Source organism: Cyprinodon tularosa, unplaced genomic scaffold, assembly GCF_016077235.1.
Source record: "Cyprinodon tularosa strain WSP-4 unplaced genomic scaffold, ASM1607723v1 ctg597, whole genome shotgun sequence".
NCBI classification, from domain to species: domain Eukaryota; kingdom Metazoa; phylum Chordata; class Actinopteri; order Cyprinodontiformes; family Cyprinodontidae; genus Cyprinodon; species Cyprinodon tularosa.
The window spans coordinates 481,715-494,892 of record NW_024039337.1 but is presented as its reverse complement, the minus strand read 5'-3'; the positions used below and the strand labels follow the sequence as shown (position 1 = coordinate 494,892).

Genomic DNA, 13,178 nt, shown 5'->3' with positions numbered 1-13,178 from the left:
CAGTTGGTTGATCGAACTATTCTTGTTTGAAGGTGTCATAGAGTTCCATTTTTTTTTTCTCCGCTGCAGATGATACTAACAAAACAAAGTATTTATTTCAAGGATTTAATTTCAAGGAAATAACATCTCCAAGTATCCATATCCTGAGGTCAGGATCCAAAGAAAGCCCACAAACTGCTGCGGTCATCTGAATTACATTGTTCCAGTAGGTTTGCAAGTGAACATAATTCCAAAACATATGAAGAAGATCCCCTACAGACGTCCTTCACCTCTGGCATTTGTTAGTGATACTGGCATTCAGCTTATTCAACCTATATGGGGTATAAAATATGCGGTGAAAAATATTAAATAGAATTTGCCTGTGTTTTTTTTTTATATTAATATTGTTTAAGATGGGATTACTAATATGCTCCAGCTTTTGTCAACATAGTTGCAGTTTAAGTCCAAGTCCCATTTCGATTTGTTTTGAGTACTTGTCATATGCTGGTGATTAGTCAAAAACAATTTTGTAAACACAAGAAATAAGTCCTGTTGTTGTCGTTTCTGAAAGTACTTTAAGTATGAAATTATAACATACTTTGCAATAAATGATAAATTAAGAGTAATTTTCATGTGAATCTGCTTTACTGGAGGCATCCATGTTTGTCAAAGAACACTACTGCCACCTACTGGTTTGTGACGTCACGGTGCGTTATCGGCTGTTGATCAAGTCCCAGTGCTGTATCTGGTGTTTGTCACAACGCGCTATTATCCAAGTCATCTTGAAAACATTCTTCTTCCAAATGTTGGCTACATATTACGTGTTTTTTCTAAATTTTTTGTTTTCACTTTTACCCGATGTATTCCAACATCCAACTTCCATGCCTGGGGCATTGTCAGTTTCACTATAGTTGTGGTGAATTTCAACAGTGAAGTCCTCTGGAGTGAGGTGTTTCAACATTTGGGCAAAAATGTCCGCTTCCTCCTAATTGTCAATCATTCTGGTGATATGTTTACGTTGGGCCGTTCTACGTGCTCGTCCCCGTTGTCACTTACCTGTGATGAGTCTGACATAGCGGAAAAATCTTTTTTTGGAAAGTAAGTTTGTATGAGCGATGCAAACAGCAACTTTTAAACAGAGCATGCAAGATGAGAAATGGAGTTGTGCATGCTCTCGCATGTGTTTAATATTTGTTTCCTCTCTGAAGCAAGTACAGTGTTGTGCATGTGCATTTTTTTTAAGTGGAGAGGTCTTTTCAAAAATTTGCGGAGATCATCCATTATACCTTTAAAAAGGTATGGCTGAGGTTAAAATTCTATTCAGTTTATTTCTATAGCAGTAATTCACATCACATGTCATCTCAAGGCACTTTCCAGTTCACCAGATCATCCAGTCAGATTGATTCAAAGTTTTCTATCTAAGAAAAACCAGCTGACTGCATTGACTCATTGACGTGAAGGCAACCCCTCACATGCTTGTAGTGACAGTGAGAGGAAAAACTTCCTTTTTAACAGGAAGAAACCTCCAGCAGAACCAGACTGAGTGTGAGCGGCAATCAAATTCAAACAGTACGTCATTCCACTTTTTATTTTGAGAGCCATTTGTCTGTATATAATAAATGCGGCTATTTGAACAAATCAATTTGCCTAGAGTTGGTCACAATCTGTGGTAATTTAGAAGAATATCTGTTGGTGGAATCAGAACCGCAATATGATGTAATTAGAAATATTTAATATACAATCAGTTATCTAGAGATTTAAGAACTGGCATTAATAGTTATCTCACACAGAAAAATAAACCACAGTGCAACAGTTTAAATAGGAGCAACGGATGTGCACATAAAATGGTACATAAGAAATCCAATACTTTCATACGATACAAACATGTTTTTTGTTGTTAACATTCATAGCAAAATGATCTAGCCACAAACAAGAATAAGGTCTGAAAGGTTATGAGTGACAATGCATTCTAAACAATGAAATTATTCTACATTTAATGAAGGGGAGCTTTGTTTTACAATGTAATTCATCACACCATTTTTCAAAATGTCTGTGATTTGGAGAGGAAAACAAAGCGTTCAACGCCATCCACATCACCAGGTTAGAAACAGGATGCTAAAAACAGCTATTTTTAAATCAAGCTATCTCTTCTGAACACTGGTTTGATTGTGCAATAAGTTTAAGGCGTGCCTCTCTAGTCTGCTTATCAAAAAGTGTGACGCGTCCGCTTCCACAGCCACCAGCTCATCCTCAAGTCTGGAGGCGGGACTTTTTTTTTTATTACGCACATGCCAAGTCTCCTATGATTGGCTGACGAACCCATCTCTCTCTGATGTGATTGGTCAACTGTAAAGTAGGCGTTGAATTAGTCGGAGTGCAGCAGCTCGCTTTTAGCAGTGGCGGTTGGAGCCGAAAACTAGGAGGGTGAACTGTCTGAGAAATGAATCATACTCACCGTGAACTGTGGGTTTGCCTTTTAGAAATAGGTGACAGGACTGTTTGCCAATGAAAGGAGAATCCCGGCTAACAGTCAGCTAGTTTTCGGTGTCTTGTCCAGCTGCGACAAAGCAAAGCAAATAGCGAGGATGTCGGTCCCCGCTGGGAGATAATGAAGAGGCTGCGCGTTTTGTTGGTGTGCCTCATTGTAGCTCTCCTGTGCTGGTAAGCCTGGCCTCCTGCCACCATTCACGCTTTCATACATGTCTGACATTCACGTGCTTCAAAAATAACTTCACCACTTTTTACATTTTGTAACAAAATATTTGACTCTTTCTTGTCTTTTGTTGGACAGTATTTGCTATTCTTGTGTGACGGATTGCCCCCCTGCTACATTAGCTAACAAATATCTGCTTGGTTTAGCTGTTTTTTTGGTTCAATATATCTGTGAATCCGAAGAAAAGATTGACTTTCCTTTGCTTATCATCCAGCTAGCCGCCTTTAAAGCGTGTTTGTTGGGTTAGTGATGAGGCCAGCTGTTGATAGCAGCTCAGCTAGCTAAATCTAAGTTGCTCAGTGTTGGCATATGTTAGCCAGCTGCTGGACTGCAGCGACTAATGCAATATAACAGAAACTATACAGACATTTTTTTTTTTCTTGTGTTTTTTGGAGCTAAACAAATCTTGAAAAGCTATTTTTTTCCTAACTAATCATCAAAATCACAGTGTGAAGCATACTTAGCAAGACCATGGCTATGAATAAATGCAGGGACTGTCTTTTAGTTTGGTTAATAAATAAACAGGTTTAGTCAAAACCGTGTTTCTAGTTAGATATGCTCCAATAATCCAGAAAGAGATTAGATTAGGCCCTTCCTTTGATGTGGCTGAACAAGTACCGCTGTCATCAGGGATTAAAATCCATCTAAACTAAGAAGATCTTACATTTTGTTATGTAAACACATCAACTCACTGCAAACAGTTTTTTATTATAATAAGATAGCAGTTTGGAACATAGGCTGTCATAAATTGTGATAAATTTTGAAAATCTTTTTTTATGCTAGAAGTCGATGGAAACATCCACTGATCATAGAAATCAGAATTTTCTAGGAAATTTGTGGTGCATTTTAAATTATATTTACTGTGAATATTTGTAGTTTGTTTTTTGCTGCAACCCATGTGTTTACTTACGGTAATCTCAGAGGCAGGCAGGCAGCGGATAACAATGTGTGTAGAATTGGATTAACAATCCAGCTATCGTGCCAACTTCATCCAGATTGTTGACTCAGGTTCAGCCAATGGAAGCTTGCAAACAAACAGAACTTCAGATTTTCTTCACTTCCTGACATTTTGTTGCTTCAGTCCCTCACTGTATTTTTCTTTATAGAACTGAGGCGTTGTTTTATAACCAAGAGGAAAATAAACACGGTCTATTTAAATCTTTTTCCATCTGTTAATTTAATTTCGAAAAAGAAAACCTCCTAGGGGCTTTGTGTGTTCAGTTGCAGGAGAAGGAGTTTGTTTTTGTAAACTGGGCATAAGGAACACATCCTCATACCTGAGGTATTGGAAAAATCTAATAAAAGACATGTTTTCTCATTTCCCCATACCGTGGAAATAGGACTTACAGGCTCATGTTTCATTGATCATGCCAGGGATTCCTTTTTTAATGCAATCATTAATAAATAAAATGTTTTGTAGCGCAGTGAAGGGCAGAACAAAGGCAGCATAAATGTCTTTTAGAGGAAAGAAGATTTGGTTCTGTGTTTGCTGGTGAGGAGAAACCAAATTTTGTTATAATTTGATTTTTTTTATAGTAAAGTCTTAATTATCCATATTTAAAAAAAAAAGCACATCATAGAAATTTAATTTAACCTAACTTTTTATAAATAAAAGGGGGGAATAAACTTGAAACCACTGCAGGGGTTTGTCCCATGCTACTTTCTCTTCCTTTAAATACAATACTCAGCCATACAGAATGATGCAGACTTTGTTATAATCAGTTTTTCTTTTTAATTTGATAAATTTGATTGAAAATTGAATTCAAAGGAATTGAGTTTGTGTCCGTTGAGCTCAGATGTTTGGTAAGACCAAATAAAATCTGTAATGAATAGTTTTAGTTTTTTTACTTTTTATTTTCTCCCCTGCATTTGTTTTCTTTTTAACCAATTCAGTAATTTTTAGGATGATAAATACTCTGATAAAATGTTTATATAAATGAAAAACAGTGACATGGATTTGATGTGGCATACCGAGTGTCGGAAAGACCAGCTGATGGCTGTGCTCTGAAATGCTCAGCTATCATTATTAATGCAACCCCTTTTTAACATGCTGCTGTTAGCTTCTCCTCCCCTGGTTCCAGCTCTCACAGATTCCCAGAAGGAATGAAAAAAAAAAAAAGGGAATGCAGGCCAGGCGGCGACGCCAAGGTTTCCAAGGAAGCGGTGATTTTTAGGTTCATAAAGCAGCTGCTTGTTTAAACGCCGGTATTAAAAGGGATATTTGGAAGTTTGTTCTGGCCAGGCTCTCAGCATCAACCCAGTGTTGCTTACAACCTGCCAGGGCTAATGCAGATATTTTTATGTTTCTTGTGAGCCTTTGTGCTTTGTAGGCTGCACCACAGCTTTCAGTGAGTGTCATGCTTCCCCCTCCTCTCATGTTGTCAGCAAAAGAGATCTGCCTGCTTTCACGGCATGCCATCTCAGGCTGTTGACATCAGCATTGTTGGGGATTGTGTGTGTTTGTCCTCTGAACCCATATGATTCAAGGTGCAGATTTCCAGGCAGGTGAATGGCCAGTAATAACAGCTTTCCTTGCATACTCATGTATTTCTCTCCATTTAAAGGCTATTTTTTACTGAATTAAGTTTTATAGCAGGTTATCACTGTATTTGTCCTCTGTGGAAGATAATATTATATTATAAACTACCTCAGAGTACAAAAAGAATCAGATTTAATTTTTTTCCGTGCTGGATTGGCAGGATACTGTTTTAAATAAAAGGTTTCTATAAGCTTATTAGATTCACAGTCACTGGAAGGTTATTATTATGTAACATGATTAGCGCTTAAAAGATAATTCAGCAGCCGATTTACCTGGTTTAAAAGTGTTAGCTGTGCTCCGCAGACTGTCGATACCAAAGCAAATGAGTAGAGAAAATCAGGATTTTAAAAAGCCTGAATTTTGGATGCATTTAAATATTTATTTTTTTTATTAGGTTATACAGGTCTGTTTTTTTCTTGTGCTTTGGTCATTGATCCAGTGGGAGAGGCCTGTGAAGCTTTGCTTGTTCAGCCTGTTTTTGCTCTTAATTCAGCTATGAGGAGGAGAACCTTCTAGAACAGGTTCCTATAAGCAGCCATGCTTTGTAGCATAAATGCAATAGATTATGTTTTTTGCTTTTTTATTTTCCCAAGCAGAAAAGCGAATTTTTCATACTGGCGCTAAAACAGAGTAAATGAAGAATGAGTACTTGTAACTTTTCTTTGTAATTTTTATAACTTTTTTTATTTTGATACACATATTTAAGCAATACGTAGGTGTCGCTCTGAGAGTTGTGTTCAACACCATATTTGGAGCTTAATTTAGTGTCTCAGTCCTGTTATTTGCCATAATAATGCTTCTAATGAAAAAAAAAAACATTTCTCAGCTCAGAGTGTGTGTCTGTGTACAAGATGCTTGAAAGGTTCTGAACAGTTTTTAAAGTCGTAGGGAAGATATATTTAAATGTCAAATCATTCTGGCTTACACATGTATATAAATGTACTCTTTATCAGACCATTTTGTCCCAAAAGTTAGAAAATTTCTATAAAAAAAAAAATCCTGTCTTAAAATCCGTGTTTTTTTTCGTTACCTTCTACAGGCCAGTTAGTTGTACGTCAGCCTGAACACCGAAATTCGGCCAATCATATATCAACGCTCATCTGTCAAATTTTTTCGCCATAGCATCTTGATTCATATGTCGCAGCTAATATACGCAACGGTTGGAATCAGAAATCAGAATCCTTTCCTTTCCCATTGAGTTGCGTCCCAGTGTTCACGGGGATGGACGTCTGTGTCTTCGGCAGGCGTAGAGCTAACAGAACTGGCAGCGTTGCGAGGCAAGGGCTCAAACATGTACGGCTGGAAGCCTTCACACCAAACCAAGCTTCTGCCGCCGTGGCGTCCTCTTCCACAACGTCATTTGCTGCGCCTTGATGCGCATAAACCATTGACTTTGCATGGAAACCAGCTTCTTCTGCTGCTTGCCGTCTGAATGTAGCATAAGTCACATTATGGGGCAACATTTTCTGTTTGGTGAGGATCTGCGCTCTCTGAGGGCTTTTCTAGTTAGAAATTATGTCTTGGTTATATTTGTCCTTCTATCCATAAACTAGCTAGCTTAGCAAGCGTAGGGCGTAGTGTAGGGTCAACTGACACCGTGCAAATGTGTATTTTTTATAAAGTTTTGTGAAGAAGGTTCAGATGTAATGGCTGACAGCTGTAGGTTTGTTTTCATCCCACTTGTGTTTCTGTTCCTCCTAACTTGACCTTTAACAGCGTTCCCCAACTTGTTGTATTATCTGGTCTTTTCCACTAAACTTTAATGTTGTGTAAATATCTAGTGTTTTGACAATTATTTCACTTTTTCAATACTTTTAATACAGGTTTCAGAAACTTAAAGAAATATTTGTAGATTAATAATAATTAGTTGATATTGCTTAAATTAAATTTGTTTTACTCAAAGAAATGATGTAAGGTGGTCTGTTTGTGCTGCGGTGCGCTTGTTTGCGGATTATTATAATGTAGAAATAATCCAACAATGTTTTTTTTGAGGCTACATCGAATTGCTTCTCTATGTACGATGACCTGCGTGTGCGCCACCTGCTGGTAGTACCACAAATATATCAGAATGCCAGCTGGTGCAGTTGGTGCAGTTATTACCTTTTCATAACATGAGGACCCAAATTTGGGTTAAATTCAAAGGATAAAACCTTTAAATGAAGTGTATGTTAATCTTATGGATTTCTTAACTGTCACAGCTGTAAATTTTGCTCCATTTTTCTTTTTTCCACCCACGCTGGACCTTGGACTATTTTCACCACCTCACTTTACGGTGCCAACTAGCTACCCCATTACCGCCTTGTCTTTGCCCTGTGACCATGAAAAGCATCGTACCTCTGGTCAGGCTGTCGTATTTCTACACAAAAGCTTTATTTACTAACAAAATAAGCAAAAAACAAAGTTTAAAGCACAAAAAAACATCATTAATAACCAGCCGGACAGATTAATGTTTCAGAAAAGCTTTGTATGGAACCGGGGGGGTAACTACTGGCGTATAACTCTAAAAAATGTCATAACATGGCTCCTTTAAATAAGAGAATCCAATTCTGCTTCCTTTCCCTTTCAGGAAGCAGATATTTTTCTGGCAGGAGGTGATCTTGCATTTTGATATGAGCTCAAGCTAGTAGCCTGCGGCTCTGTCGGTGGTTTGAAAGAAAATACTTCTGTTCGCTGCGCTGATGAATCATGTTCTGAGGGTGGGGATCGGGACAAAGGACTTTAACGTTATCATACATGTGTTTGCCTGTATGAGAACCAGAAAGCCCAGCTTTGGATCGAGGGCAGAAACATGGAGGTATTTAAGCTCACACTTGTTTATGACATGTTTAACATAGAGAAGGTTTCTAATATCTGTATGCAGCCAGACTTCCTTTATTTGCATTGAGATAACCTGATTTTGTTTCCTCCACAGAAACAGATAATCTTTTTTTCTTCTTAAATTTCCTGTTTCTATCTCCTTCTCTTCCATCCTTTTTTATTTTTTTTGTTCACGTCATTTTTTCCCGCTGCTTTTACTTTTAAATTTGTTAACTGATTCTTTCCCAATAGTTTTGTTTCTTTAGGGATTTTCCGATCTGATATCAATCCGATGTTAGCCAAAAAAAACTCACAAACGACTCTGATTTTATCGTCCTGCATAAAATATCGCCCCAATTTTCATGCTAAAAGAAAAACCCTGCATCTGCTAAAAGATTTTGTAAATCATTGTTTAATTTTAAATGGTTCAGCTGTTTTCAAAGTTTTGTTGTAAACTTTTGCTCCCTGTTTTTAGTAACATTACTTGATCAATGCAGCAATTATTTTTATTCCTTCCCACTATCGTTGCAGCCCCAACCCTTTTACAGGGGAACACAGGACCTCGCCTATTCAGACAGACCAACAATTCCCTTTAACGAACCCCTTTCAGAGACAGACGGGTATGGGGCATTGCAGGCCAACAAAAGAAGCCAATTAACCCCCATTTCAAAGGGGGGGGGGACCCGTTCATCCATTTTAATTTGCATGTTTTCTGAACCAAAACAAGGATTTGTTGGGCTGCTGTATAAAACCTGGACCTCAACGCTAATTCTGACATTTATAATAGAAAAAAACTTCCTGGATGGAAGAGAAACTTCTTCAAACTTGGACACAAAGTCCAGTGGATTGTTTTTTATTTTTTTTGGAATAACTCAATCAAGCCTTTTCTAACATTGTATAGTATGAAATAAAAAATAAATGCTGGTTTTATTCATACTAATATTGGTTAATATCATAGTACCGTATTGGAAAGGAAAAGGTTGTATCAGGACACCCCTGTTTTTGTATTCATTGTTGTGTCAGACCTCTCTGAAGCTTTTCTTTAGTAAATGTTTGAGAGCTAATTGGTAGAAAGAGGCCCAGACAAACGGAATGACTCGGGGAACATTGTGTGCTAACAGGATGTTCAGCTGTAACCCTGCATAAAACATTAACCATCAAAATTTGCAGCCATTTTGCTTCAGAGACCTTTTGAAATATGCTGTTGATATTTAGTACATTAACATGAATGGAAGGTTTTGTTCAGATCCAAAATGATGCAGATTTCCAGTCTCCACCGTTTACACAACATCCTGGTTCCTTTATTCTAGATGTGAACAGAAGAGGTGCAGTCAGAGTCTGATTTTACGCCGACTGTCTCGTCAGTGTTTTGGTTCTGACGCTCACCCAAACTGACCTGGACGAGCTCTGTGGCTTCTGCTTTCAAAGTGAATTATACCACATGAGTGAGTCCTTCCCTCCTATTGTCCTGCCCTGACGTTCCCAGGCCTGTTTGATCCCTGTGTGACTGGAACCGCTGGGATCCTCGTTAGCGCGTCACTGTTAGCATAGCTCTTTGGTCCTCCGGCTCCTCGGCACAAAAAGGGAACACGGCGTCATATCACAGCTTCAGAGTTACTTTGACTTCTCTCATGATTGTTTCCAGAGGTGTTACAATTATTAATGTTCAATACTCAAGTAGAGGTATAAATCCTACTGTTTAAAAGCACTTTTATAGAAGTTAGAGGTTCAACTTTAGCTTTTTACTCTAGTAAAAGTGTAAAATTACCATTTTTAAAACTACTTAAAGTATAAAAGTAGAAGTAATGCAGGCCAAATGTTAATGACAGGAGCTTTAACCCTTATTCTGGTTACTGCGCTCCCCTGTAAAAAGAAAAATTTTCTACAGTTCTGGATTATAACTTTCTTATGCTTAATTTTCTTAGTTTTATAACTAATGGTAACATTGCATAGTTGTCTGGATGAAGTAAATTGTTTTTTGTTTTTATACTAACAGGACTTAATGAAAATGAGCTTCAATGAAACAAAACTAACGAGGACCATTTTCAAATGTTAGGAGTAGAAAGAAGAGACAATGGGAAACAAATTAAGTAGTAGAAGTGAAAATAGTCTTAAAAAAATAAACGTACTCCAGTAAAGTATAGACACCTGATTATTACTGCGATATAAAGCTAGAGAGCGATAGAAATGTTTTATTTTCTTCCTCAATTTCTTATTTATTAAGACGTGTAAATTTTTGTGTCTTTTAGCTCCTGTTTTTAATGATTCCTTTAAGGAACCGTAATTCAACGATTATCTTTTCCATTGGCTTGAAACACAACATCTTCTGATGCCGTTCCTAAATTAGAAATTATTGTCCTGAAACCTGAATTGAATGAGCTGCTCTCGACTCTTGTACTGGTTTTGCTTTAGTGTCTCTACGCTCCAGTTAACGATTAATCGATTACTATATTAGTTGATGATTATTTGAATAATCAATTAAACAGATTAATTGTTTTTTTAAATACAAAAATATGCAGAACTCAGGACTTCCTTTTCAGTTTTTCTTCCTTTATTTTCCCTAGGGCTGCAACTAACAGTTATTTTGCAAATTGATTCGTCTGTTGATTATTTTTGATTAATAATAGGATAGCCAAAGGTTCCTTAAAGAATTTTTAATTTTTACTAAATTAAACCAGGAGAAACCAAAACTTTTCCACTTGAGGAGTTCTGGATAGAGAATATTGACAGAAAACAAAGTATGTCTTTATCTGAAATGCAAAATGTTGGTATAATTTCTGCTCTGTCAGCTAAAGGCCCGTTTTTGAGTCTCTACACTCCAGTTAACAATCGATTACTATATTAGTTGATCATTATTTGAAAAACCAATTAAACAGTTTAATTGTTTTGTCCCTAATTTTTTCTATTCTCTTGCCAGTGGGGGCATCAATCACTGCATTCATGGCTTCGTTCAGGACTTATAATTAAATTGGAAAAATCATAATTTCAAAGTGAAGTGGATGAAAATAGAAACAGTATTTTGGTTTGACCAAAAGAGACTCTTGGTGTGATCAAACCCTACAATCGAAGCACACGTGTTTGTTAGAATGGTCTAGTCAAAGTAAGAGTCAGTTGAGGCTGGGGCAGAGCGTTTAAACTAGTTTGACTGGGTTTGGGCTGTTTTGCTAAAACAAATGGGCAAATCTTTTTTGCTTTTACTTGAGAGATTCAGCTTGAAATCTCAATAAAATGCCTTTAAGATGGTGGATAAGATGAAAAATGCAGGATATTGCTTGAGGAGTAGGAATACTGTTGGAATGCTGCATATTTTAGTTGTTTTTTTTCTATTTGCTGCCTTTATTGAATAACATGTTGAATCTGATCAGACTGTTTGCTGCTGCTGTTTAATGGGCTTTAACCTGGTAAAGCTATTGTCTGTATTAACGGCCTTTATCAGTATGACGTTCAGTCTCCCGCCCTCTACAGTCTCTGCTGCCTGGTTTTTCGTCACAGCTTCGGTCTTGTTAACCTAACAGGATCCAGTGTCCTGATCCTCGGCACCTGGTGACTTTACCTGCTTGACGTTTGCAGGAGGGTTTCCAAACAGAGGCGTGTCTCTTAAGCCTCCATAAAGAAAAGCTTCTGTGTAAACTGGAAGGATTTCTGTGCTTTTTTTTTTTTTATTTCTGGTGAGGAAAGGCTTCCAACAGATCAGCCAAACAAGTATTACAATTGGCTTAAGCTAATGTGTACTACATTGGTATGTGACCTTTCAATGTTTGAATTTAGTAGTGTTTAATCAAATTTTGATCTTTCTTTTATGAGAATCAAGATGGTGATTTTATCTAATTTGGAAAAGCAGAGTTCATGTTGATGCTTGTTTTCTGGCTGCCGGCAAGATAGGAATGGAAGTCTTTAAAAGATTAGTTCGATTGAAGTTAAAAAAACACTCAATGTTTTGCAGATGTAACATTAGAATTAGGGGTGTAAAAATAAAAACCTTTTTTTATATCGATGCATCGATCCAAAAGCCGACGATCCGATGCATCGACACGTCCGCAAGATAATCGATTAATGTTTTTTTTTTTCTCCCTCCGGTCTATTTTTATCCATTTGCTCCTGGGCGTAATCCTCCCGTGCTGCGGTGGCGCTAAACCTATTTTGCCCTCCTACCGCGCTTCCTGGTTATACTCTTACAGCAGTTTGTTGCAGCAAGCTTCACACAGACATTTTTAAATTATGCTCAGTATTGAAGCGTGGTCTGGGCTACACGCTGTGGGTCTAGATACGGCCGAGGCGATGAGGAAGTGGGGGCGAGTTTAGTCCGACGACGAAGGGACATGAGGGCAAAAAGAGCGGAGATTCAGCTGGAAAAAGCGTCCCAGCGTTCTCGCGCACCTCGCTCTTCTAGCGGGTCAAACTTCACGAGTTTTTTTCCGCAATTTCGGTCATAAAAACAAAACAAGCCGACCTCCTGTCTGATGCACTGTTTGCAGTCAGCTACAATCTGGGAGAGGTGCAGCAGAGCGTCTCTCAAGGGGGCGGTGACGCAACACTCTGGAGCCTTCTTCTTCTTCTTTTTTTTAATGGCGGTTGGCAAACAACTTATAGGTGCATTACCGCCACCTTCCAGAATGGAGTATGGACCAGACAAACGTTCTTCTTAGAAAATTAAAAATACTACCAAAAACTACATCCCCAGATGACCTTTGAAACAATTCCCTTATATCTAGTTTATTTTTATTCCTGTCTAACTCTCTACACAACATCTCTCTTTCCTGAATATATTTATTACATTCTAAAAAAAATATGTTGGACAGTTTCTCTGGAGCTGAGGTATTGCATTGAACTCATTACACTGATATTGTGCAGTATTTTTGCAGTATTTTTTGATGCAACTTTTCTACTTCTGTTATTTGCTGTTGTTTCTAAAGAAAATGCATAATGATATTACAGCTTTCATTGATTTATTTCAAACTTGAAACTTTGTTTAGCCTGTAAGGTGTAAAAAAAAAAAAATAATAATAATTAAAAACAAATTAACCGATTAATCGAATCGAATCGTGGTGTATTCTTAAGTATCGAAAATAATCGAATCGTTGGGTCAGGAAATCGATACTGAATCGAATCGCCATGATGGATGTGATTTACACCCCTAATTAGAATAAGCTC

At 37.6% G+C, this 13,178-nt stretch overlaps 1 protein-coding gene across 4 annotated transcripts in view; it reads left to right on the top strand.

Annotated features, from left to right (window-relative positions):
* Positions 1-2,349: 2,349 nt before the first annotated feature.
* suco (SUN domain containing ossification factor) overlaps positions 2,350-13,178 on the top strand; it is a 64,661-nt gene continuing 53,832 nt past the window's right edge. For all 4 annotated transcript variants that reach the window (XM_038306909.1, XM_038306908.1, XM_038306911.1 and 1 more), the window contains exon 1: positions 2,350-2,640. In XM_038306909.1, the coding sequence (XP_038162837.1) occupies positions 2,588-2,640 (53 nt within the window). In that variant the 5' untranslated portion in view covers positions 2,350-2,587. The remainder of the gene's footprint in view (positions 2,641-13,178) is intronic.